At 32.6% G+C, this 26,453-nt stretch overlaps 3 protein-coding genes across 9 annotated transcripts; 1 reads left to right on the top strand and 2 right to left on the bottom strand.

Annotated features, from left to right (window-relative positions):
- Positions 1-2,882: 2,882 nt before the first annotated feature.
- Positions 2,883-9,815, top strand: LOC114191469 (carbon catabolite repressor protein 4 homolog 1-like). Of its 2 annotated transcripts, none has more exons than XM_028080646.2 (12): positions 2,883-3,326; positions 5,865-6,597; positions 6,845-6,931; positions 7,009-7,092; positions 7,168-7,254; positions 7,357-7,443; positions 7,935-7,988; positions 8,071-8,162; positions 8,250-8,364; positions 8,487-8,631; positions 8,716-8,872; positions 9,637-9,815. In XM_028080646.2, the coding sequence occupies exons 1-11, from the start codon at positions 3,169-3,171 to the stop codon at positions 8,862-8,864; spliced, it is 1,791 nt and encodes a 596-aa protein (XP_027936447.1). In that variant the 5' UTR covers positions 2,883-3,168; the 3' UTR covers positions 8,865-8,872; positions 9,637-9,815. The 2 variants fall into 2 exon arrangements, with proteins under 2 accessions (XP_027936447.1, XP_027936446.1); XM_028080645.2 differs by having other exon boundaries at positions 9,632-9,815.
- A 2,569-nt stretch (positions 9,816-12,384) lies between these two features.
- On the bottom strand, positions 12,385-18,074 carry LOC114190346 (RNI-like superfamily protein). 6 transcript variants are annotated; one of them, XR_003605790.2, is made up of 13 exons: positions 17,799-18,074; positions 17,647-17,706; positions 17,036-17,119; positions 16,182-16,312; positions 16,000-16,075; positions 14,826-14,896; positions 14,555-14,641; positions 14,408-14,480; positions 14,255-14,322; positions 14,110-14,178; positions 13,660-13,778; positions 12,908-13,023; positions 12,385-12,659 (listed from the first exon to the last, which is right to left on the bottom strand). XR_003605790.2 is itself a non-coding variant. In XM_085675573.1 (12 exons), exons 1-12 carry the CDS (start codon positions 17,979-17,981, stop codon positions 12,594-12,596), a joined length of 1,104 nt encoding a protein of 367 aa, XP_085531699.1. In that variant the 5' UTR covers positions 17,982-18,073; the 3' UTR covers positions 12,385-12,593. The 6 variants fall into 6 exon arrangements, 3 of the variants coding, with proteins under 3 accessions (XP_085531699.1, XP_027934991.1, XP_027934992.1); XR_014996570.1 differs by lacking the exon at positions 13,660-13,778; XM_085675573.1 differs by lacking the exon at positions 13,660-13,778 and having other exon boundaries at positions 12,908-13,013; positions 14,255-14,352; positions 17,799-18,073.
- A 1,843-nt stretch (positions 18,075-19,917) lies between these two features.
- LOC114191537 (DEAD-box ATP-dependent RNA helicase 37-like) lies at positions 19,918-25,785 on the bottom strand. Its single transcript, XM_028080760.2, has 7 exons — positions 25,515-25,785; positions 24,307-25,182; positions 24,129-24,212; positions 23,507-23,749; positions 22,288-22,455; positions 21,973-22,086; positions 19,918-20,763 (listed from the first exon to the last, which is right to left on the bottom strand). The coding sequence occupies exons 2-7, from the start codon at positions 25,036-25,038 to the stop codon at positions 20,269-20,271; spliced, it is 1,836 nt and encodes a 611-aa protein (XP_027936561.1). The 5' UTR covers positions 25,039-25,182; positions 25,515-25,785; the 3' UTR covers positions 19,918-20,268.
- Positions 25,786-26,453: the final 668 nt, after the last annotated feature.

Here is a 26,453-nt window from a genome sequence, read left to right as displayed (position 1 = left end):
TGGAAAAAAATCTTATCATAACATGAAAGCATTAATTGTTTAAGAATTTTCTCTTCTATAAGAAGTATTAAACAATATGTGAGAATTTTCTTGTAATATTTTAATCAACTATTATTGTATTGTCGTGGGTGGTATTAAGTTCTTAGCAAAGAAAGACGTAGTGTACTCATGTCTTATATTGGATTAAGATAAAAGAATAACTAAGAGTGATTTTATATACATAAATAAACTAAAAGTGGTAATTTAATAATACTTTTATCAAGTTTGAATAGTAAAAGCCTTTAAATTTGGTAAATGATAATTGAACATAGGTCAATTAGGGTGAACCAACATATAAATAAGAAACATATTACATCACTAATTAACTTCATATATCAACAATTTAAATGAAATAATCACCTTCTCTGATTTCCAAATGATTAATATATATATATATATAGTTTTAAAATGTTAAATTGGATTTGTAATAATGTTTATGTATAGTACTAATCTCATGATTAAGGATCAGATTGTGTACGGATAGTACTTACTTGCTACTTGACCTGCAACAAAAAATTCACTTGTTACCTGTCAGGTATTCGTTTAAAAATTACTCGCGGGTATTTGTAAATATCGGCGAATATTTAAAAAAAAATTATAATTTTTTAAAATAAAATTATGAAAAATATAAAATAAAATATAAATTAAACTTTAATTTGAATTAATTTAACTTAATAAGACATAAATTAAATTTGAATTTTTTGCAAGTAACGGGTACCTCCAAGTATGGATAATATGATTTATAAACAAGTATTAAAATACCTCCTATCCGTATATATTAATTATGCGCTACAAATTTTATCCGTGAATATCAATGAATATCCGTAATAACGATTATTTTTACCATTCATACTCGTGACATATATGATGAATATTGTTTGGTCTTAATCCATGCTCAACAAATTATTGTGTAAGATATAAGATATGAAATTTGAACATAACAATTTTTAGCTGCAATGTACCTTAATTGCACATAAAATATGAAAAACATATTTTTTGTTATGTAATTAAATCAAGCTAGTTTTTATAAAATGACAAGTATATCTGGTAGTACCTTTTCCAAGTTTACACAAAAGTAAGAATGTAATGTGTGATATCTCACAAAAAGATATATATTTCTTTATCCTGATAGACTTCGTCCATCCATTTAAAGCATCATCACCAATATTCAATAGATATAAACACTACACATTTAATAATAATAAAAATATGTAATTTTTTAAAAACCATTATTATAAACTTTATATTAACTTTTTTTTCTTCATTCACCTAACTTCATTTTAGTCTGGCACACCATCAAAACCTAATGTTTTTGTATGAACATTTATTAACTACTCAACAAAAACTAGCTATTGATTAAGTTATGCACAAAAACTATATTCATATGAACCCTTATAACAAGCTCCATTATATATTGATAGAAATATCGATAAATATAAATATAAATAAATCAAATACATCAAATCATCATTTTTTAATAAATAAGACCAAAAATGACTTATGTAAAAATAAAAATAAAAATGATCTATTCTCCAAATCCTAACACAAACATTATTAATTTTGATAAGTCTAATAATTAATAAAAGTATGAAAGTTCATGGTCCAATAACTCCATAAAAAAAACAAAATATTTTTCATAATAATTTTTATATGACTTTAGGATGCTTTTATAATTATCTTAACAAGTTATTTGATTTTATGTTACTATTTTATATTAAAGTGATTTTTATTATCTTTAAAGGAATAAATTATACACATTAAAGTAAACTAAAGACATAGAATTAATATATTATAATATGTAACTAAATTATTTTTAAAAAATCAGTTCTTTGTTAGATGATCCAACTCCAGTAAAACTCAATAGAAACCAATTTAAAACATGAATTTATTTATATTTTTAATTCTAACCGTTTATTGTTTTTGGTTTTTTGACAAATTAAAATAAAAGAAGTTGATTGTGTCTTTCATTCTTGTTACCATCAAGCATATTGTATATGTCTTCATAAATAATTGAATAATAGAGTCTGCCATAAAAATAATTGAATACAAATTTTGATATTTATACTTTTAAATATTTAAATATATTAACAATTTTTGTCTGCTAACTTTTCTCAATAGAATCAGCTATAAATTATTCAAACACCACACCCACATAACATGACACCTATATTTCATGTACTTTGTTTCGAGTAACTTCTAGCTGGTGAGAGAGTAAGACCTCTTATTATTCCATCATTGATTTATACATAATTTTAATTTAATTTTATATTATAATAATTATATATTTATCATACTTTTAATAATTATTATTTATTTTTTAATATATATATCATATATTATATATATATATATATATATTTAAAATAAATGTATCGATGTATTATATACATATCGTATGATGTATATTGTATACATTAAAATAAGTGTTATGTATTTACTACAATTATTTAATTTTAAAATAATTAAATAATTTACTTTTCTTAATACTATTTTTATAAATTTGTAGATATATATATAATAAACTATATTGTTTTTTAGTATAATAAAAATATAAATACAATTACACATAAATTTATTTATTTATATTTGTTAGTAATTTATTTATATTAAATTATTACTATGATCACATAGATGTAGACAAGAGCTTCATGCAATTTCAGCTATCTTGGAATATTCCACGGTGCACCGTACCCACCAGAAAATCCAATCCAATAATTTGCCCTAAAAAATATCTCCCTAATCTAATCTTCCAAAACATACTAAAACATCACAGCACGCAGCGTCGTCGTATCGTATACCTCCTCCCTTAACAAAAACTCCCTAAAAAAATTCGAAGAAAGAAAAGAAAAAGCAAACCCTGGAAGAGAAAACACAATTACTTGCACTCTCTCTTCTTCTTCTGCAGTAAAACCCTAGCAATCGATCCTTACCGTTCCCTCTTCCTTTCCAGAACCTTCGATTCGAATCCTCAGATCCGTTTGCAAGGCTGGCGGGTATTTGGGTCAAGTAATGGCGGATCCGCCAGGTATCCGCCGCGGCTTTCGATTATCCATCATAGGGTTATCACGTTTTCACGATTGTTTTCGCTGTTGTCAAGAAGAAGAGAACGAAGAAGAAGAAAAGTAAAGCATGCTGAGCGTGGTGCGCGTGCACCTGCCCTCGGAAATTCCTATTGTAGGTTGCGAACTCACACCCTACGTCCTCCTTCGCCGTCCCGATAAGAGCATCTCTACCGACGATGTCCCCGAAACCGCCCCTTTAGACGGCCATTTCCTCCGTTACAAATGGTCCGTTTCTCCATCCGTGCACTCTGTTTTTTTTCCCTTCCTGTTTTTTGAAATAGCAGGGATTGACTTTCGCTCAAGCAAAGGGGAATGATTATTAGGATTTGACAAATTTCACTGTAGTTTTTGGTTGACATGATTAGTTTGCCAAGGGTGTTATAACAAAACCTGTTTTCCGGTTTTGTGTTGGAGTTGAAAAGAAGTGCGTTGAGTGTTTGTTTTATCTTATTATTTGTTTTGTTTTGTTGTGAGCTTTTTGTAATATTATGAGTTAAAGTAGTAAGCCTATGTGGTCTTACCAAGGTTTTAAAAGTGATTTTGGTTGTGGTGGTTTTTAAATTGCAGTTGCGACCTAGTTCGATTGTTTTGGCATTGTGGGAAACTGGGGATATTGTCAAGGTTTCAAATTTTGACATTGTGTGCAATTATGGATAAATGTGACCCTTAATGTGGTCCGGGAGCTCAAAAACCTTGATATGTGGTCACGATCAAAAACCTTGACGTCTTGGATGGCCGATATGGTGGTACTGTTTTTGAAAGCTTGGGTGTTGGTGCTATCTTCTTCTCTTTCTTTTTGTTATAATGGTGGGAGTTCTGTAAGTAACTTTGTGTGAGGTTAAAGGGTTTTTGAGAATAGGATAATGATATACTAGGCGGTAGGACTTTCCCGTCTTGGGTCCATTTTCATGTGTTGTGTGTGTAATAGAATGTGTCACAATTTTGGGTTGTGTAGACCCCAAAACCTTGATGCCACGAACGGCTGAAATCCTGATTGCAGTCGTTTTAAAAAGTCTTGGGTATTATGGCTATGTGATATTTCTTCATAATAACTATTAGAATTCTTTTAGTACGTCTTATGTAAGACTAAGAAGGATTTTGACGATAGGATGAAAGCCTTGTGCCTAATTGATGCAAATTAGTTTAATGGTATACTATGATTGTCGCTCAATGCATTTTTAGGCATTGGGATGCAATTGTATGTGGACCTGCACCTGTGCATTTTCTCAGTTCCCATAGAAAATAAATAGCTTCTCTTGTAGACCTTCCCAGCACAAATCCAAGTTAATTCTTCGCATTTTCAGTGTCATCTCTTGATCTATGCATAGCCACCGTTACCATAATTTCGTAGTTACCATAATTTCATAGTGTAGGTCATATGTTTAATCCCTATGCAATTTAAGACAATTCTGAATGTTTCCCATTTTTCTTATATATTGGAGTCAAAGTTCTCATTCCCTATTTATCTGTCACGTTTAGATCTTGAAATCTTATTAAATAACTGTGAGTGATATGTGTTGTGGTTTTGACAAGTTTTATGCCGGTTACTGGGAGCCTAACACAATCCTCCTCCTTTACCCCAGCTTAGGACTGGTTATGAAATCATGGGTAGTGTTTACTCTTTGTTAAAATTAGCCTTTATAAAGTTATGTTTTTGTTAACTATTCATCAAAATTTCTCTCTAAGCTTTGAATTTTGGGTTATGGGATAATTCATCCTCTTATAGTTTTTCCTAGACGTGGAATTGAGTTCAAATATAATTAACAATGAAAGATATCACACTAAAATTTATATTATTTCTATAGTTTTACTGAATTATGTTATTGTACTTCTATTTTTTGTTGTCAATGAGAATTTTGGTAGATCATCATCCTCTTATGGGTATGTGAGATATTCTGCTATCCAATTTTTATGTTAGGTGCTGCAACTCAAAGTAACTAAAAAGTATTTGTTAAGTAATTAAGGATGTGGAGACATCCTGGATTCCTATTTCCTTGGTCTCCAAAATGTCAATGATTACTTGCAGCATCACGATAGGAATCCAAGAAATTGGGATTATCCTGTGTGCATGTATATAGAGGTAGACACAGTGTCACACACCATGTAATACCCAGTCTTGTTACCATGAGCATGAAAGATTTTATGGGGAATATGCTTTCTTTTTAATTAATGATTCTGGATATTTTGTAGGGTAGTTTAACATATACATTGTATCTGCTCTTGCCTCTGTAAGTGCATGTGTTCAATTATATATAAACTATGATATAATGTTTATATTTGTTGAGGAAACTGTGTTACTACCTATCTACATACATGACATACTTATAAAAAGTGTTACTGTTACTTGCTCAATTTATATATGTTATGTAGATAGTTCATGTGTTTTATAGTTTATCGTGGTTAATTTGTCTGCATTCAAACGGTCAAGTGGAGAAAGATATAACTTCTGGTTTTTCTGTGCTGATGATTGTATTATTTGTAACTGTCTCATGCAGTCTGGGTTTTGCCTGTGAGTTTAATTTAAAAGTTGTTTGTGAGTGAAAGGTTGTATTTGTAGTGTGTGTATGTACGAAGGTTCAAATTCTATATCTTGATACTCCCTCTTTTTTTTTTTCATATTTTGGTTTTGGATTAGTTGGTAGGTCCTGGATTCTTAATTTGTCACTCATGAATCATTCACATATATATTTGTACACTTTGTATTACTCTGATTTCAACATTTGATAGTTTACATTGCTGACTCTGTCCTTTTACTTTTGGCAGGTATCGTGTACAGAGTGATAAAAAAGTTGCTGTCTGTAGCATACATCCATCAGAGCAAGCCACACTGCAATGCCTAGGTTGTGTTAAGGCTAAAATTCCTCTTTCCAAGAGTTACCATTGCACAACAAAGTGTTTTTCAGATGCATGGCAGCATCATCGTGTCTTACATGATCGTGCTGCAAGTGCTCTTAATGAAAATGGAAATGAGGAGGAAGAGGTATTTGGACGCTTTAATAGTACTGGGTCTGGGACCTTATCTGCTTCTGCTTCAAGTGCTAGCTTGACAAATGGGTCTGCAACAAATTTGTATCCCGCCGCTGTTACACAAAGAAGTGGTGAAACTTGGTTTGAAGTTGGACGATCTAAGACTTATACCCCTACTGCTGATGATGTTGGTCATGTCCTTAAGTTCGAGTGTGTTGTAGTTGATGCAGAGACAAAATTGCCTGCGGGGCCTGTTAACACTATACTAACTTCACGTGTCATTCCTGCTCCATCACCTATTCCTCGCCGGCAGATACGTGTTGATGGAGTAGGGCATTTAGATGTTGATGCGAGAATGACAAGTTCAGGAACTTTTACTGTTTTATCCTACAATATATTGTCTGAAGCATATGCCTCAAGTGATCTATACAATTACTGCCCTTCTTGGGCACTTTCTTGGCCATACCGCCGGCAAAATTTGTTACGAGAAATTGTTGGTTACCGTGCAGACATTATCTGTCTTCAGGAGGTACATGAACATGTTCTTGCTTCTGATTTTGGTTGAAGAAACTTGTTTTATTTACTTGGTGCCTTGACTATTTATTTTAATGAGAATGGTGTTTAATTAAGTTAGAGTTGCAGTTACTATAGTGTTATTCTGAAAATTTAAGTTATAGTTCTTAAGTCTCTTCTGATCTTGATATCCTCATAGCCAGCTTCGAAATTTTGGTTTCAATAGCTTCTGTATTAGCTAACAGAACCTTTTTTCCCTCCAGGTTCAAAGCGATCATTATGATGAATTTTTTTCTCCTGAACTGGACAAACATGGCTATTATGGTCTTTACAAGAGAAAAACCAATGAGGTTGTTGCAATATTCTGGTCCTTGTGATCATAAACTTCAAAATATTTTATATGCTAAACACTTTCTGTGGGCTACAGGTGTACAGTAGCAACACCAATACAATTGATGGTTGTGCAACATTTTTTCGCAGAGACAGATTTTCACATGTGAAGAAATATGAGGTTGGGCATTGATTTTGTATATGGCTGTTCTGTTATGTTTCTATACAAATTACAATGATGTGTGCTTGCATGCAGGTTGAATTTAACAAAGCTGCACAGTCTTTGACAGAGGCTACAATTCCAACCACTCAGAAAAAAAGTGCCTTGAACAGACTGGTTAAGGTGGCTTATTTTGTGAAAGATTACATTTCACTTTTTATGTTCGGAAGGAAAAAAAATGATTGTCTTGTATAATTGTTACTTACCAAGTGTTTTTGGTATTAGGATAATGTTGCACTAATTGTGGTTCTAGAAGCAAAAGTTAACAATCAACCTTTTGATAATCCTGGGAAAAGACAGCTTCTGTGTGTGGTAAGCTCTTTCATTTAAAATGATGTGTATTTTTTGTTTGACATTTTCTTTTATTGCTTATTGCATTTATTTATTGTTCCCTAGTTTCCTGGTCGTTACTGCATTTAAGATTTTTTTCTCTGGTGACCATTGTGCCTAGTACGGGTCCTGGATGTTCCTTTCTGCCCCCTTTCCATTATTACTATATAAATACTACTTAACTACCACTTTTTTACGCATGTCATTTGGTGATGCATTGGGGGGACCCACTCTTTTACTTTTCTCTCTTATTTTTTTTTTTCCATTGAGCAAAAGAAAAGTATCTTATGCTGGTAATTATAAAAATAGAATAGATGAAGTTAATGTGCAATTTTCTTAAAACCATAATTTTGATCTTCCTCTATGATTGATATGCTATCCCTCCCGTGTGCCTGCCCCTTTTTAGATTTATGTTGAACTGCTTTTGTAGGGATTCTGCTTGTAACTCCTAACACATTGCTTGTGAACTTTAGGCAAATACACATGTAAACGTGCCCCAAGATTTAAAGGATGTGAAACTCTGGCAGGTATAATTATTTTCTAGTCTGTTCATATCAATAAGATTGTTTTGAACATTACTCTATCTAATTGTTTTCTCTCCTATTTTAGGTTCACACTCTCTTGAAAGGGTTGGAGAAAATAGCTGCAAGCGCAGACATTCCAATGTTGGTCTGTGGAGATTTTAATTCAGTTCCGGGAAGGTTTGATGAATACTTTTCTTTATAATTTTTTGTTTTTATTTTGGAAGGATATTGTATTTATAATGGTTAATCTGAACTTTGTTGCAGTGCTCCTCATGCACTTCTTGCAATGGGGAAGGTAGATCCTTCACATCCTGATTTAGCAGTTGACCCACTTAACATTTTACGTCCTCACAGCAAGTTGGTTCATCAGTTACCACTGGTAATTTATTGGACTGCATCCCATTAAGTAATGGCATATTCAAAATATGCTCGTTTGCCTATTTTAGTTCTGTTTTTGTATCATTTTTCCTATTTAATATGCTGTTCGTGTCATAAATTTAGGTCAGTGCATACTCATCTTTTGCGAGAACAGTCAGCCTTGGATATGATCACCATAAAAGAAGACTGGACGGTGGAACAAATGAACCTTTATTCACAAATGTCACTAGAGATTTTATTGGCACTCTAGATTACATATTTTACACAGGTGGGCATGTTGTATATCACTTTGCTAACTTTAAGTCTATATATGAGTCACAATTTTATGAAGCGATATGATTTGTGGTTTCAGCGGATTCTTTGGTTGTGGAGTCATTATTGGAGTTACTGGACGAGGAGAGTTTGAGGAAGGACACTGCACTTCCTTCACCTGAATGGTCCTCAGATCACATAGCTCTCTTAGCTGAGTTCCGCTGCTGCAAGAATAAATCTAGGCGTTGACGCTTAAGGTATTTGCCATCCTCCGCCTCCACCTCTTCCACAAGCATGTAGCATGTTTGATTAGTTATTATTGAAGAAGATTAATGTCATAAACTTTCTTTTGGTGCTTGGTTCCTCTAAAATTGTAAAGGCTGTCAAGTCTCCTGTTTATTAGCAGAAAAAAGGGGGATAGGGTTGTGTCATTTAGAGTGAGGGTTGAGAAGAAGGATGTTATGGATGAAAAAATAAGTGGTGGAACTAGGTAGTAATTTACAATTTTGAATTATCAAAGAAATGACATTTGCTGTCAGTGTCCTAAAATTGCAAACAAACCGTGTAGCACCCATGTAATGCTACGGCATATCTGACTCCTTAGAATGCTGTTTTAACATTGGCATTGAGGAATTTCTGATATAGGCAGCCTTTGAATTTGTATGGTCCCTTGTTGAACTTGTTAAAGATGATCTCATGAGCAACATGCATATTATTCTGCGCCAGCCCTGCAAAGAAATGTTAACTGTCATGAAGACAAACATTGTCATGATATTAGGAGCTACTCTTTTGTGTTCTCTGAGATTATTCACACTATTATGCTCGGGGGCATAGATAGTTTTAAACATGGTATACGAGTAAAAGAATATTAAGTATTGATTGAACAAACTTGCTGTCTTTTTCTGTCTATTTCATATCCTGCTCCACTATCACATTGGTTAGAGTTTAGGTGTATTGTTTGCTTGCATTTCAGGGATTGTTTAATTTTTTTTGATGATCACTTCCATTCCTTGTAGGTCAGTTTCAGAGATACATAAAGAAAAAGGCTCAAAGAAGCATTTGGTTGGTAAGTTTTTTGTAAAAATGGTAGATCATGCCTGTCTTTTTCAGGTATCTCCATGTGGGGATCATTGCAATGATCTGCTATGTATCATCATGTCACCTTTATCTCATAGAAAAAAATTATGATTTTCTGCCTTATTGACTTGTCTCTTTCTTCACCCCCTCTCCCCAAATCTCCTAGTTTTTCTTTTCCCTTTAAAAGGGAATTTTCTCATAGATGCCCATTGTGGCTCCATACTCCATACATCTTATTACTAGCAATAGTGAAGAACTAGTGTCCCCTTCCAACCTAGTTGCCTCCTCGGAGCCCTATGCATAGATAGAGCTCCAAATTCTCACGTATCTGCCCTCTTAATCTTCCAAACTTGATAATTGTTTTCAGAAACTTGACAAATTTGGCATGGCGTAATTGATAACGTAGAATAGAATTTAAAATGGGATGAGGTCTGAACTGTTGCAATGATTATATATTGCCAAAATAGGAAGATATGCTTACAACTAGGGATTGTAAGAAAGGGCTTAATCAGTGAGTATTCTTGTGTTGCTCTAAAAATCATTAACATTCTATTTTCTCATCACAGTACGACAAAATGAATGTTGTGTTTTTGCAGAATGTTTTGTTGGAGAATTATCTATTTTGATTACGCCTTTTGACACCTTTGATCAATAAAGTTATTTCGAAGAGATCGTGGAGGAGTTTTGAAAATGCTTAATTAAAGATATAATAAACGCAGATGTTGTAAAAATGCCTTGTTTCTCGTTTGATTTTCCGTTTGATAATTATCCATCCTAACCACCACATCATTCGTGATATTTTACTGGACCTAAATAATGATTGTAAAATTAAATTCTTAAAAACATTCATGTTACGTGCACAACCGAACTACAAGTTAAGCACAACATTGTAACAAACCTTTGTAATTATGGGTGTTCATTGCCATATAATTCGTACCATTGTATTGTAGTTTTATTTTAAGTGCATGTTGAGTTATTAGACTACCAAAAGAAACAAATTTTTCTAATGAAAATATTACTCAAAGCAATCAAATCATCAATCTTAGCGATCTCATGAATGGCCTCTCTCCAATTTATCTAAACAAAATCACTAACTCCACGCTTTACTTCATTATCAAATTTATATTCCAGATTATAGTGTAAAATGAGATTAAGATGACTTACAATATGCGATAACTTACGCAATTATTGGTGGTTTCATATTTGATCAACGATTTTCCAAAAGGAAGTGTAGATAAGAAAGATAAAAATAAATAAATTAGAAAATCAAACAAGCGAAAAATAATTAGTTATTGTTATCTTTCACCGAGACTTTGTATGATTTGTTTAGAGCTGTTTGTTTCTTCATAAATAAATCTTAAGATTGGTTTCTCACTTGAATACCCTATCTTCAAAATCCCTTATTTATCAATTATTTTTACAAGCATTCTATCTCCAGTCTCTATAAATTGATTACATAATCACTCCTTGTAAACATCCTAATAAATGATTCTTTAATTTTGTTCAACATCTCAATATCAATAAGTGGCAAATCAAGTATAGGATTTATCAAATCCTTTCATTTAGTATGTTCAACAAGGAAATAAGATTAGTTTTTGGTATAGTTCTCTTCCTCTTCCAATAATCTATAAATTTGTCATTATTGTGTATCCATTTTTTCTTCCAAAAATCTTATTAGTCTTTTCAACCTTTTGCTTCAAATATTTTACTCTAATTTATTGTATGATGGGTGACATAAATTTGGTATCATATTTGACAAGCAAATCAAATATCATCTTCATCTCTTCATTTTTGCTAAATTAATAGGGCAATTTCTTTACATGTATCCCCTCAATTTTCTTAAAGATGAGATTGATAGTTGTTCGACTCAATATTACTCTATCTTCAATATTTTTGAATCAAATTATGTTGCAAGTGATAAATAACACCCAACATTAATTTTTTAACACCGTCTGAACTTACAGTAACGTGACATAAACTGATGTCATTTTCTTTTTTAAATTCTAAACAAAATAAAACAAAAGTGAGAAAGTTCAATAGGCTACATAGTCTGAATCATGATTCTTGTTTGGTCAGAATTAATTAGAAAATTACGTTGACGCTTAATAACAAGTATTTCAAAGTGTTTTACATACATAATGGGATATATATCACCTATAATCAATTATGTGTACTTTTATTTTAATATAATAATTAATAAATAAAATTATTCTTAACAAAAGAAATTATATTAGTTTATATTTATTCCTACTATCTCATCCAATATAAATATACTTTGTCATGTTAATTTTGTTCCTTTCTTTTCCAAAAGTTTATCAATTTCCAATACAACATCAAACAAAAGATTTTCTCATATTCCATTACACCATCCAAAGAAAGGATAAGGAAGGAGTCAATCATTCCACTACATTTTCAAAAATTCAAAGATTTTTCTTTGATTTCATTATAAATACTTATAAAATAAATAAATCAAACTTTCATAAATTAATCTCAACTTTCATTTTAGGAAAAGCTACATAAAACACTTTAAAAAAACGGTTAAAATTCATAGGTTAATTTACAAATAAAAACCCTTTTTCTTAACCTCGTCATTTTCTTAACTAGAAATTCATAGGTCAATACACAATTTTGTTTTTCGCTTACACTCGGGCTTCTTGTGTTACAATTGTAGCTGTAAAATAAGACACAATCATTCAAATCAACAAAAATTACTTGCACACGGTTTTCTAACGCCCAAAAATACATAATTTTACTACAATAAATTGGTAAACTAAAAAAGGCACCACATGAAGAAAGAAATAGGAAAAAATTTGTGATTAAATTTGCAAATTTCAAGGTTAATATGCCCTAATTGTTAAAGGACTGTTTTTATCACCAAATTTTCTTTTCTCAACCACCTCATTAGCTATGCACTTTAAAGCATTTCAAATAGGGAAACAATTGTAGCAAGTCTTCACGGCTTCGTTTCTGCAAGGGAATAAAGGAACTATTAGAAAAACCAGTCCAGCTAATAATTGGAATTTTTCACTAGAGGAATGCTACCAATACACTCTTTCGAACAAGCTATTTATTGGTTAGAATTTATTGAAAATCAACAACTTTTTATAAGTCTCTCTTAATTTCTTCAGTATATATATTAGAAATAGTGAGTTAAAGAGTGTGTTACTAGCATTCCTTTTATATAGAAATAGTGCTATGTTGAGGTAGGAATTTGCCTTGATGCCAATGCATCCATTCACGTCAAGGGTCGTAATTTTGTTGGAACAAGACTTTGAGAGTTCCTCCAGACTTTTGTCAGTCACACCAACTATTCCAAACAAGCTACACATGCCTTTCAATAAATCAGTAAGAGAAGTGATTTTTGGATAACACAAAGCATATTAGGTGACATCATATTATGAAAGGAGTAAATCTCCACTATATAACATATACAATAGTTAAGATTAATAAAAAAAATTGTTAAATATGTTTAGTCTCTAAACTTTGACGCAAAATTGGAATTCGTCCTGTTTGAAACTATATATTTTGATCGTCATATTTTAAAAATGAATAGGTATAGTTATTTTAATCCAACTACGTTAAATTTGTGTCAGATGCATTTCCCAATTGACATTGAAGTGAGAACATGTCAAATGGTGTAAACTACTCAAATGAAACATGTTTGACACGTCAAAAAAAATTAACATAATTGGATTAAAAAGACTATAGTTATTCATTTTTAAAGTTTAGAGACAAAAGTAAAGTTTCGGATAAGGACAAATTTCAATCTCACATCAAAATTTAGGGACTAAAATCATATTTAGCCCTAAAAAAATTCAAGATGATTGCATGACTGAAATGTACTCTTCTCTTAGCTCTTGCTCTTACTACACCTATGCATGATGACAATGCATTACTTCATATGCTATGATTTATAGACAACTTCAATAAGATAAAGCTAGTGACCCCAATCCCTAGTCTCAATTACCTTAAACAAGCTTGGCCACTCGAGAAATGTGGTATGCTGAACCAATGTCTTGCGCTCAAATGCGATGAAAGAAGTATACCATCATTGCATGCCACAGGATTTAAACGTAACTACTCAGGCTATTATACACAATATTTCATCATTACTTGAATGTCATGTACAAGTGTTGCAAGTGAATGTCATGCACAAGTGTTCCAAAAGTGAATGTCATGTACAAATGTTGCAAAAGTGAATGTCATGTACAAGTGTTGCAAAAGTGAATGTCATGTACAAATGAATGTCATGCTCCTCACTGAAACAAAAAAATGAACATTCAAACCCCTTATCCTACCATATATCATGAGAAGAATTTATGTTCATAGTACGACAAGCACAAAAAATTTCAGAAGTCAAGAGTGCACCACCCAGTACTGTATATTCAAGTGCTACAAACTTCTCAAATTAATATACCTTAGAAACTGAAGAGAGGTGCAACCCTTTGCAATGGATATGACCCCTTCATCAGTCACACGTACGCACCTATCGTGCAAAATAATGAATACGAGCGCTTTACTTTAATATGACAGATAGATGTTCAGATTGAAGATTCATTTACCATGTCAGATTGAGGGATTCAAGGTTCTTGCACTTAGAAATACAGGAGAGTCCTTCATCTGAAAGATTCTGCAAGACAAAATTGTATCCATTAGTAGTCTGCACTAGATGGGGTTGCCCAGAGATAGCTGCAGAAAAACCCAATACTTTTTACCTGGGCGCCACAGAGATCCAAAAACTTCAGACGTGATAGAAGACCTAAGTTCCTGTAAGCTTCATCTGTGAAACTGAATAATAGTCATGAATTAATGAAATTCCAGGGCAACACAACTTGAATTCAGCGTCAGGTTTCAGTGCCAACCTTGACAGTGCATAGAGATTCAAACTCTGAAGAAAAATACATTTTTGCAACAAACTCTTCAAACCTTCATCTGTTAATTTGACGCACCTAAACATCAAAATTATGAGACAAGCATCAGAAGATAGGTATAGTTGACCCCACTGTTCATTTGCATCATCCTAATCCTCCCACCCCAAACTATCACCTTACTGATCCATGATCTGGGAAATAGTATTTATAATCTCATAGCATGCAAGATGTTACAAAATCTGTTATAATTTACTGGCGATACCTTGTCAAATTTAGTGACTCTAGTTCTGGATAATTGTCAGCAACAAGTTGAACACCTTGGTCTGAAATATTCTGCAATTATCATAAAAAGTGCTTTGTTGAGACATCAGAAGATACAAGTGCCAACTCTCAATCGATAATTTTCAATTTATCATAGACTAAAAATATGAATTTGCATTAAGGCACTAAATACCATTTCTTTTCGAGATAAAACAAAGAGAACAAGGGTTTGTTCGGAAAAACCTTTTCATAAACACTTAGACAAGAAAAGTAAGAACAGTGAAATAATTTTCTTCAAAAGCTAAAATTAGTTTTTGCATAAGCTAATTTGTAGAAACTCTGATATTAACTTCTCTAAAATCTTATTTTTATCCCATGCATAAGATAATTTTATCTTTTTTAGAAAGAATATTTGATTTTTTTTTAATTTACTATTATATCTTTTGGAAAATTTTATCCAAACAGACACTTAAAGCATATTCAGTAATACTGTTAGAATATTGTAGACATTGATAGCTGTACTTTGCTCACAATAAGAATTAGCTACTAAGTTATAGCCTACAGGCACTTTGTTTGAGGCCTATAAGCAAGTTACATATAATCCATCTCTTTTTCCTTTCTACATTGAAATGCATACATGGAGAAAGCATATATACCAACTATGCAGAGTATGTAGAAAAATTGACGCAAAGTGCAAATTAGAACAGAGTAATGGACACGGCGCGTATTATGAGTGCAAATGACCATAAAAGGATAAGTTGGATAATAATTGCATAAAGGTTAACATCAAATCGAACACCCATCTTACCTCTTTGGATTACTATAATTTGCCTTTGTTTTTTCATACATTTTGTTATTGACTGCATTGCTAATTTTAAGTTTTATAATTAGTAATGACAACGGGACATGTGATTTCCTTAGTCCAAAGAAGCTTTGTTTTCACCCAATGTCTCTTGATTTCCTTTCTTTTTCACTCCCTAATCAAACAAAGGCTTAAATTTGATTTGATTGCAAAGCCCTAAATCAATCTTAACTTCCAAAGCTAGTCTTTCAGAACTTTATTACTTTTAAACCAACCCACAGACTTAAAATGAAGGAATGCGTCATGTAAATGTACATTCATGCAATACTAAATCAATAACACTGAATAAATTAATTACAAAACCAAGACATACCTTACATCCACTTATGTTCAAGTCAACTATATGTTTGCAGTTCTTCACTATATATTGTAGTCCTGTGTTAGATACCCTGCAATTCGTATTTCAGTACTAAGGATAAGGATTGACTTTTGAATGCAAATAAAGATTGCCAACTACAAACATAAACATCAAAAATTAAGAAAAGTTTAAAGCACCTGATATTCCAGTAGATCGAAAAGCTTTTGAGCTGGGGGCAACAACTGGTTATTGCTTCAATTCCTGTATCCGATATTTTTTGGCAGGCATTCAGATTTAAAGACTCCAAGCTTTGAAGAGAATTAAAACACTAGAAATGCTTCAAAATATTTGGTTAGAAACGCAGACGACATATATTCTATTACATAAAGTACTTGTGCAAAGATTATCAACTAATGTTGTTTTCTTTATCAATAAATATCTAATTAGCAAAGATATTATGTCCCAGCTTCTGCCAAAGTATAAATTATTATGAGAGGATAATCAGACAAGACTTCTTCAATCCATGATCTGCATTCCCATTACTAGAATTAGCTGTAAATTTATGCTATCGTCTTTCTATTTATTATCCAACAGATTCACAATGACACAAATTACATTTGGGACATGTGATATCTCAACATGATATAATAACCAAAATTTTAAAAGAGAAAGAAATACTAAAACTAGACTGTACCATATTAGTTTCATCCTTCATGCTCTTTAATTTTATCAAGCTTGGTGAGGTTAGAAAAAATTTCCATTTTCAAATATATTAGCAACTGTTTGAATCAAAATTCAGTAGTGAAGTTAGAAAATATAGAATACAGGATTTTGCAAATTGATTGGTGGACACTCCGCATGCAGACACTTTTTGTTTTCTCATATCAAATCACCAAACATTCCCATACTAATCAATCTTGCTGTACACAACAGAGTAACAAATTTATATGACGATATTTCGGTTAAACCAGCAGACTACTTCCATCCTTAACATTCAAAGGTAAAACTCATACAAAAAAGTATAAAATAGTAAAAAAAATGCATATGTTACCTTATCCTTAATAAGAATGAGATGCGTGTCTTCAACATCTCTCGCAAACTCAAGGTTAATCTGCTTCACATGGCGATATCTAGGCTACAAGAATGCATCAATTCCACCCAAATAACCACAAAATGTCAAACAAAGAGCCATAAAATAACAAATTTTAAAAAACAGTAAAACCTTCATTTTTAAAATTCATCACCTATAACATACGATTTTTTCATACATATGGATCAAGGAGCAGCAAGTTCAAAAGAAAATGTTTATTATTGACTCTCACAATGAAGACACACTATACCATAATGGTAATAAATAAAGCCTTTGTATTATTGATCTTGACACCTTAACAAATTCTTGCACTCACTTGACACTCATTTTTTCGGCCTTCCTCCTCTCTATTACTTTACAAATACAAAAGTTTAATTTTTTCAATAACCAGATTACCCTTAAAGCATGTTATCAAGTAGGTATTTCGGCGTCAAAAAAGATCATTTTTTTTTATTATTACATAGTTAACTTACTTCACCATTTAGGTAATTGAACAAAAGAACAATAAAAATTCTTCAACCCAAACCAAACACAAGTTAAATAAATCAAAAAAGAAAAGAAAAAATACTAACCAAAGAAAGGGCAGCTATAAGGCGATTCCCCGCATTCTTTAACTCGCGCAAATTGAGAAACTAATTACAACCGAAAATCAAAAAAAGATTGATACAAAAGAAAATGAAAATATAATTTGATGAAAAAATGAGAAGTGCTTAGAAGTATATACCTCCCAAAGGGGTTGACAAGAGAGAAGGGTTCGGTGAAGTGAAGGCGATACAAGAAGGAGCGAAACGAGGTCTGTGTTAGAAAGAGGTAATGTGCAGCAGACAAGTTTGAAAACCTTTGGCACTGTTTCTCTGCACCAAATATTCTCCTTCGATTCTGTCTCTGCTGCGTTATATTCCTCCATTCGCGAAAATTCAAGTTCCTGTTTCTGGTTTTTCAAATCGAAACGTTTCGTTCCTAATACACAAGTAAAGGATGTTTTTCTTATAAATGCAGAAACGGTCCTAAAGCTTTTACTTTAATCTTTTGCAGCTACATACATCGACCAATAAAATTCTAAATTTAACTTTTATAATTTTACACCTTACTCATATTACTCATAAATTCGAATCATGTCTTTAATTTTATAGGATTAAATTTTGAACCATGTCCTAAATTTTATAGGATTAAATTTTGTATGATTAAATTAAGTTAAAATTTAATTTTTTTAATCATTTATATTATTGCAAATGAAAGAATATTTTATTTGAGAAGGTAAAACTCAAATTTAATAAATGGGTTAATTTTGATAGGCACTTAACGAATTTATATTTTTTTGTTGTGTACTTTTTCTTTTGCTATTTTTTTATTGTATTTTCATAATATACTGACCATTATTAATTTTTATATTTTAAAATATATTAAAAAATATTTAAAATATTAAAACCCTATATTTTTAATGCTCAAAAAAAAAAGATAAACAATCTGGACTCGCATTTAACCATAAACTTTTATTACAAAACATCCCACCACATCAATGTTTGAGTTTGCATGTCTTAATCTTACAAGAGGAATTTCTATTCACTTTACTTATGCTTTAATTTAATCTGCCATTCAATAAGATAAAATTCATCCCAACTTTGAATTAAAAATCTTTATTCAATTCTTCTATCTTAAACCTTGAATATATATATATTTAACATCTTTATCGATTAATTCTCATTATGTAATTTTTCACATAATTATCATTATCACTGTATAATCTTTGTCACTTATGTCACAATAGTCAGTTTCAATACTACATTTTTTTATTATTCAGTTCAACACTAATAAATACCATACTCTCCACCTGTTTTTCTTCTACTTTATCATGGTTAATATTGTCTTTCACCATAAACACCTTCACTTCGTAATATGATTTTTAGCGATATTAGTTCATCACTACATTCCTCATCTACTATTAACTCATCTCTCACAAAATTTAAATTTACTAGTAGAAAAATAATTTGTACATAATTTATTCACACAAAATTACTTAGCTCAGAGGTATAAAACTATAATAAATTGAAAAGTATAAATTTATTTAGTACTCAATAAAATGCAAAAATTATTAAAAACTTAATTGAAAATTTTCACATTTAAGAAAATAGTAAGAAAAAATTCAATGACATATTAAATGTTAGTGTACCTTAAATTTCTTGAGGGAATTCATATGGCATGTTCTAAATAAGTAATTTAAGTAATTATATTATAAAGTAGTATAAATGTTTTTACACATATTTTATATTATTGAGATTTACATAAAAAAGGATTATTGAGATTAGATAATAATCACAATACAGTTATTTAATTATTTTAAAGGATTAATGAGATTAAAAAAATGATCTCATTACGGTTCAATTAAGTAAATATTGGACGACTCCTCAAAAACTAAAAACACAGGAATTTATCTCGACTACTTAGTAATCTAAAATCGACTGCTACCTGAAGTATATAAGGTTATGACACATACAATAAATAAAAAGGAGAGTAACAAGAAAATACCGTCTTCTATTTTTGATTGATGTATACAAATGGGTGAATAGATGAGAAAGAAGATATAAAAGGCGATATAAAGCATGATAACGATTTGCTTTCTGACCACTAAAAAGTTGGGTTAGTTATTTCATATTAAGGAAAAATATATAATTTTAACGAGCTGACAAAATCAGCATATACTAATATCATAAGATGTAGTATACAACCATTAAACTAAACACAACTTAAGGGTAACTTGGTTTCCAGGAAGAATTGTTAGTTAGTGTGTACTACTTAGTGATAGGAGGGTAGAAGGGTACAGTGAGTAGCAGAGAAAAAAAAAATTGAAAAAATTAGGTAATTAAAGGCATAGAATAACGAAATCAAGAATATGTGCATGCTAATTAGGGATAAATCCTGACTTAAGGACCTAACAAAAAAATACATAACACATCCAATCTGTCCTTTCGTCCCCATCCAATCTGTTTACACCCTCTCTCCCTCTTCTTCTTCTTCTACAATACAGACTCAAACAAGTCAGAAATTTTTGGGTTGCTTACAGATTTTGTGTTCTCCATATGCATTTCCCCCACCTCATTTGCCTAACCATGGTTGAGAAGATACAGCTTTTCACCATTAAAGTCTGAAATTTATATACAATCAAAGTGAGAATGAATTAGTGTTGTGACACTAATCTAATCCCAAGCACTTGTCACACCTTGACCATACCCTCCTCCTCCACCGTAATTGCCATATCCCCCAGCTGCTCCGCCACCATTTCCACCACTATAGTAATCTGTTGATTTATTAAATGAGCCCTCCCTCCTAAAATCACGACCACCAAAACGGGATCCCCCTGACCTCCTGTTTCTGTTGCCACCACTGTAAGCAGCCCTTGCCGCATAACGGGTGAGCCAGGCAGGAACTTCTTGATTAGCCTCTTGCATCAGATCAGCCAATGGTTTGGCCAAGGATAAATTACTTTCATTGAAAAAGGCCGTTGCTAATCCCATTTTACCAGCTCGTCCCGTTCTTCCTATTCGGTGCACGTAATCATCAATGTCATTGGGAAGATCAAAATTTACCACATGTGCTACCCGAGGGATGTCCAGACCACGTGCTGCAACATCAGTTGCCACTAGAATTGGTGTGTTTCCAGTCTTGAACGACCTCAATGCTAGTTCTCTCTCCTGCATACACAACCATTAGTACACATTTATTTTCAGGAGTACCAAAAACGTTTCAGACCAACGGATAAGGGATCTTTATGGTGGAATCAAAGTGTCCAACAAAAGAGGGTACATTAAATCAATATGAGTACAATAATGCCAAGAATTGGGTAAAGCATCATAATGTCAGAAATGGGATAAAAAATTGAGAATGTATATGTAAAAAGCCATTTCTTTTTTACAGGGATTGGTAGGAAGATACTGCAGCAAAGCAGGGTTGCATACGTTTTTCATTTATTGACCTGGAAAATTAAGTATGATTGAGTGCCACGAGAAGTATTGTGGAAGACTTTGAAAAACAAAGGTGTTTGCATGGCTTACATGCGTCCAATACAAGACATGTACAAGGGGGTAACTGCTAGTGTGAGAACTCCAATGGGCAAAAATAAGGACTTTCTATGAAGATTAGATTACATCAAGGCTTAGCATTAGTCCTTAATTGTTTAATCTACTCTTAGATGTACTTACTAGGGAGGGATAACCAAAAGATTGTCCCTAATTTTACGTTTTTTGCAAATGATATATCTGTGATTGAAGAATCAAGTGAAACAATAAACTTCAAACATGAGCTTTGGAGGGAGAGAAAAAGGGTTTTCACTTCAGTACAAGTACCACTATATGCATTGCAATTTTAGTAAGTGGAAAGAGAGATTTGACTTGGAAGTAAATATGAAAGAAAATTTTGGAGTAAATATGAAAGAAAATTTTATACCAAAATTTTTATGCTTAAATAAATATATTGGACCAATAACACAAAATGATGAGAAAATTAATGAGAATATCACCACATCAATACAAGGATGGTTAAAATGGATTTTGTTGTTGTGTTTGTAGAAAAATTAGATACATGATGTCAATCCTCTTTCTATGGTAATAGGGATTAAATTGGAGTCTTGGACAGGAAGTCTTAAATTTGATCCTTTATTTTTCTTTTTCATAAAAATTGAGCTGCTCATATTTGTTAGCACCCTTAGTCACATCAGGAAATGTAGAAATTCATAACACAAGTGAAACTCTCGTTACTACATCTATTTAAACTAAACCAATTCAATCCCCTGGTTACCACTAAAGAAAAAGTGTAACATAAAATAAACAGAAAAAAAAAACGTAATAAAAATGTTGGCATGCTTTAAACTTTATACATAAACTGGATTAGGAAAACAGACTCACTTGTTGTGTTCTGTCACCATGAATGCTGGCTGCAGGAAATCCATTAACACACAAGCAGTGTTCCAATGCATCAGCTCCTTTCTTCGTTTCCACAAAAACTAATGTCAGACCTTGCTGCAAAAAACAACCCAAAAATCCTTTATGAATATGATAAATTAGCAACTCAGATTCACATACTCTTATGGAAACAGTTGTTTCAGTGCAGCACAAATGTATAAAAATAGTGAATTTCACCAACAAAAAAATAACTAATCATGTCATACTCGAATACAAGGCTAAAAGAGCAGCAATATGTACTGGTGACAACAAATTTACCTTGCCGCAAATTCCATTTTCCCTCTGAGCGTGAAGAAGATCCATGAGATGGCTCCTCTTGTCTGACTCAAGCACATATTCTACTCTTTGAGCAATTAGATCAGTACTTGAACCGACTCTTCCAACAGCCAGAAACACATAATTTGAAAGAAAATCTGATGCAAGTCTCTGCATTCAAATGAAAATTGCAAAATTTGTTATCTCAAACCCCAATTTTCAAAAGTCTTACATTGTTCTATCATGTAGCTAAGAGAAAATTACACCTAGCTGATTGCTACATGGTTGTCAACAACTCAAGCTTTATAGATTTTTTTATCACATATACAAGACATTAGCCTCATCACAAATTATTAGTAAGCAAAACTTAAGTATCTCAGTGACAATTGACAACAAGAAAACATCACCCTCAACAATTCCCAAAAACTAATACCACCATCAATTGTTCAAGTAAACTACTGATGCAACCACCATACTGCCTCTACAAATATTATTTTATTGCCGCCCAGTGACAAACCAGTTTCACTGTCTGGTTCTGCCAAACAAATGCACTTTGGTTATAGGCATCAACACTTCCACCTTACCAAATCTAGTTCCACTTACAATGATATAAATTTTAAAACTGAATGGTTATAGAAACATAAGGGTCTACATAACAGACAGTTGCTCAAACACTTACTTTTCTCATTTAAAATTATATATATCCCAACAGTAAAAAACGAAAAGAAATACTAGAAAAATGTACATATACAGTAAATGGTTTTGTTATCTTTATTAAACCTTCGTAGAGGGGAAAGAAATAGTGAGTGGAAGAGAAAAGAAAAGAGAAATAAGTGAGAAATGAGTGAAAAGGTATGTTGTTTGGATGGAAAGAAATAGATGAGAACCTTTATTTTTTAGCTCACTTCATAATCAATTATGTTACGTGCCAATAACGTGGGACCCACCATTATTCACACTTTCCCCTCCTTTCCTTTGTTCTAAACCAGCCCCTCTCCCTCCCTTCCCCTCCTTTCCTTCCTCCCCCGCCCACTTTAAGAAGTAGCAAACAAAATAAAAGGTGTTTCCAGCTTTAAGAAAAATATGAAAAATTCATCTTCCCCAAATTATTTTCATTTCACAAAGGCACAGCAGTAGAGAAATTTTTTTGAGGGAAGGAGGGTGGAGTTCCCAATGCAAAAACATAATTAAGTTATAAATATGAATCCGAGTCACAAGATACCTGTATCTCTTTGGGAAATGTGGCACTAAACAACAGTGTCTGTCTCATGCCCGGAGGAGGCATGTCCATTTGTTCAACTATCTTTCTTATTTGAGGCTCAAAACCCATGTCCAGCATCCGATCTGCCTCATCAAGCGCCAAATACCTTATCATCTGCAGTGACACCCGAGCCCTCTCAAGCAAATCCACCAATCTTCCTGGAGTAGCCACCAGAATATCAACTCCTCTCTCAAGCTCCCGTAACTGAACCATACAACACAATATTAATGGTGGATTTTTCTTGTCAAAGGCTGGTAATACTTATATTACAGGAACCAAGCCCAATTATTTAAACACATCTTTGTCCTTGCTAGAAACAAAAAAAGAAAAAGGCATGTTTTTTGTTTAATAAGTTATGTTCCTCATTGAAAAAGAAAAAAGCAATGTTGTTTTTTTCCTTAACAAGTTATATTCTTCATTAAAAAGAAAAATCAACACATAATTATCGAATGCATCAGCCTAAACCCCAATGTTAAGAAAGTGATGATAAATAAAACAATCAAAACAAAGATATATAGAAGCAGAGCATCATAAGACTAAAATACGTTAGAGTGATTTGAAGACATCAAAGGATGAAAATAACCTGTTGGGTGATTGGAGCTCCTCCATAAGCAACCACCACTTTCACACCTGTTTGGTACGAAAACTTTTTGGCCTCATCGTGTATCTGCAAGATAAGGACATTTTCGATTTTGAGGATATAGATATACCGGTATGCATAATAAAGCGGTGTAAACCAGAATCTAAAATCAGAATAGCACCTGACATGAAAGTTCCCGTGTGGGGGAGAGGATAAGTGCCAGCGGAAAAGCAGTTCTAGCCACACGTGGCCTTTGAACATATTGCTCCCTCATGATTCCACTAATAACAGGGAAGCAAAAGGCAGCTGTCTTTCCTGACCCGGTCTGAGCACAGGCCATCAAGTCTCGCCCCGAAAGGGAAATTGGAATGGCATACCTCTGAACCGGGGTTGGTTTCACATACTTGCATCTCTGTATATTATGATTCAATGCCTCGCCCAAATCTATTTCGGCAAATGTATTCACAGGCGGGGGCACATTGTCCCCACTAGTCTCCACAGGGATATCATCATAAGCCTCAAAGTTAATCCCAGTGCCCTCTTGCTCCACAGATTTATCATCAGCTTCATCATTCTCAAAAGGGTTCACCTCACGCCTCCCACGGTCCCTCCCCGCCCCTCTACCATTCCAGCCACCACCAGTCTGATAACCAGAACCATATCCTTGTTGCCGCCCTTGATCAGCTTTAAAGTAACCACCACCACCCTGATGAGGAGCTGCACCACCAGGATTCCCCCGGTCATTCACCGGCAAAGGAGCCGGCGAGTGTGACACTGCAGGAGCCTCTGACGACATTGACCTGTTGCGAAGATGCGGAGGCACGTATGCACCTCGGGGAGGATGAGCCGAGAAATTGCCATTGCCAGAACCAATGGCTGAGTTGTCAGCAGAATCTGCCCACGAAGTTCTCATAGTTGCAGAAATCGCGACTTTGCTCTTGCAACAAGTAAATGCTGAACAGAACAAAACCAAAAAAAAAAAAAACAACAAAACACAAAACTACGCTTCCCAATCCACGATCCTCTTATGCACGCTCCGTCACACAACCACGATCAACTACACAGCAAACGAAAAAAAAAATTATCAAATCACACAATCAACAAGAAAAAAACGAGATCGCAGTAAGAAAACTCAAACTGAAAACTCAATATCAACAAAATAAAAAAACCTCAAATCACGAAGACGAAATCCAGCAAAGCAAACCAACAAATCCTCAAATAATTATCCAAAAACCGAACAGTTTCAAATCGATAAACGCTCCTAAAATTTAAAAAAAAAATACTAATCCGCGAGCAAACAGATCGAGAAGAAAAACGAGAGTACACGATTTCTGAAAACAATGAGCAAATCGATATCGAATGAGAGAAGAAGAAGGAGAAGGAGCGAACCTGAACGAATGAGGTAAGAAAAAAAGTTGGATTGAGATTTTGTGTTTCGAATAGCACCTTGGCGAGGATATCGGTGAAAGAAAAGGAGATTTTTCTCGGTGTTTTCCGAGTTGAATCAAAAAAATTTCCTAATTTCTCTTCACGTTTTCTACGCTGCCTGCCAAACACAAAAGTTTTGTGCGCTGAAAATGAGACGAAGGTAAAAATATCTAAGTGAAAGAAAGAAAGAAATAAATCCACCGGCGGAAATAAGCGTTTGCGTGTGAATATTCTATTCTGCTTTTTTTTTTCTTATCTGCGTTTACCTCTCTAACCAAAATAGCATTTTCTTTTCTTTCTTTTTTTCTCTCACTTTCATATCCGTTGATATCTTCATGACTTATTTTTACTTCTTTTCTTTTTAGAATATCACTGAACCTATAATAATAGATATTTTTTCTTATAAAGAATATAACCATAATTAGTTCTTTTAAATATAAATGTTATTAAATTTTATTATACATTTTAAGTTTCTATTTTTAAAAATATTTAAAGTAAGAAATAGATGTATTTATTAGAAAATTATAAAATTTTACGAACATGTCTAAAAGATAAAATAGAATTACAATAACTCCGTCCAATTAAAATCTTATATGTATGTAGTCAATAAATCTTGACATATTTTCGGATAGATTGAATTGAGATTTTTAAGAAATAATAATGAGACTTTTAAATATATTTATGATATTCAATCAATGGTATAAAAACTGTTTTTAAAGGATAATAATGTAATTTTGTTATATTCAATTAAAAGTTATATCTTTTGTGATTTATGAAAAAGGTTATACCTGTTTAGAAATGTACAAGTTTTAATAAATTAATGATTTTATGGACTTTGGGTATAAATATCAATTTATTAATATTTCCATAAATATTAATTTTGTATTAATATTTTCATAA

Source organism: Vigna unguiculata, chromosome 7 (assembly GCF_037176805.1).
Source record: "Vigna unguiculata cultivar grain cowpea cultivar isolate G323 ecotype 2 chromosome 7, ASM3717680v1, whole genome shotgun sequence".
Lineage (NCBI taxonomy): Eukaryota > Viridiplantae > Streptophyta > Magnoliopsida > Fabales > Fabaceae > Vigna > Vigna unguiculata.
Note: the sequence above shows the minus strand (reverse complement) of the source record. Positions and strands in the feature narration are given on the sequence as shown.

Excerpts from the sequence above, each read along its gene's own strand:
- LOC114191469 (XM_028080646.2), top strand. The coding sequence starts at position 3,169 with ATGCTGAGCGTGGTGCGCGTGCACCTGCCCTCGGAAATTCCTATTGTA. Across the intron at positions 7,255-7,356 it reads CCTTGAACAGACTGGTTAAG|GATAATGTTGCACTAATTGT; the intron begins GTGGCTTATTTT and ends TTTTGGTATTAG. Across the intron at positions 8,632-8,715 it reads AGATTACATATTTTACACAG|CGGATTCTTTGGTTGTGGAG; the intron begins GTGGGCATGTTG and ends TTGTGGTTTCAG.
- LOC114190346 (XM_085675573.1), bottom strand. The coding sequence starts at position 17,981 with ATGGAGGAATATAACGCAGCAGAGACAGAATCGAAGGAGAATATTTGG. Across the intron at positions 17,707-17,798 it reads CTTGTCAACCCCTTTGGGAG|TTTCTCAATTTGCGCGAGTT; the intron begins GTATATACTTCT and ends GGTTGTAATTAG. Across the intron at positions 14,642-14,825 it reads GAGTCACTAAATTTGACAAG|GTGCGTCAAATTAACAGATG; the intron begins GTATCGCCAGTA and ends TTTGATGTTTAG.
- LOC114191537 (XM_028080760.2), bottom strand. The coding sequence starts at position 25,038 with ATGAGAACTTCGTGGGCAGATTCTGCTGACAACTCAGCCATTGGTTCT. Across the intron at positions 22,456-23,506 it reads CATTTCCCAAAGAGATACAG|AGACTTGCATCAGATTTTCT; the intron begins GTATCTTGTGAC and ends ATTTGAATGCAG. Across the intron at positions 20,764-21,972 it reads ATGGTGACAGAACACAACAA|GAGAGAGAACTAGCATTGAG; the intron begins GTGAGTCTGTTT and ends TTGTGTATGCAG.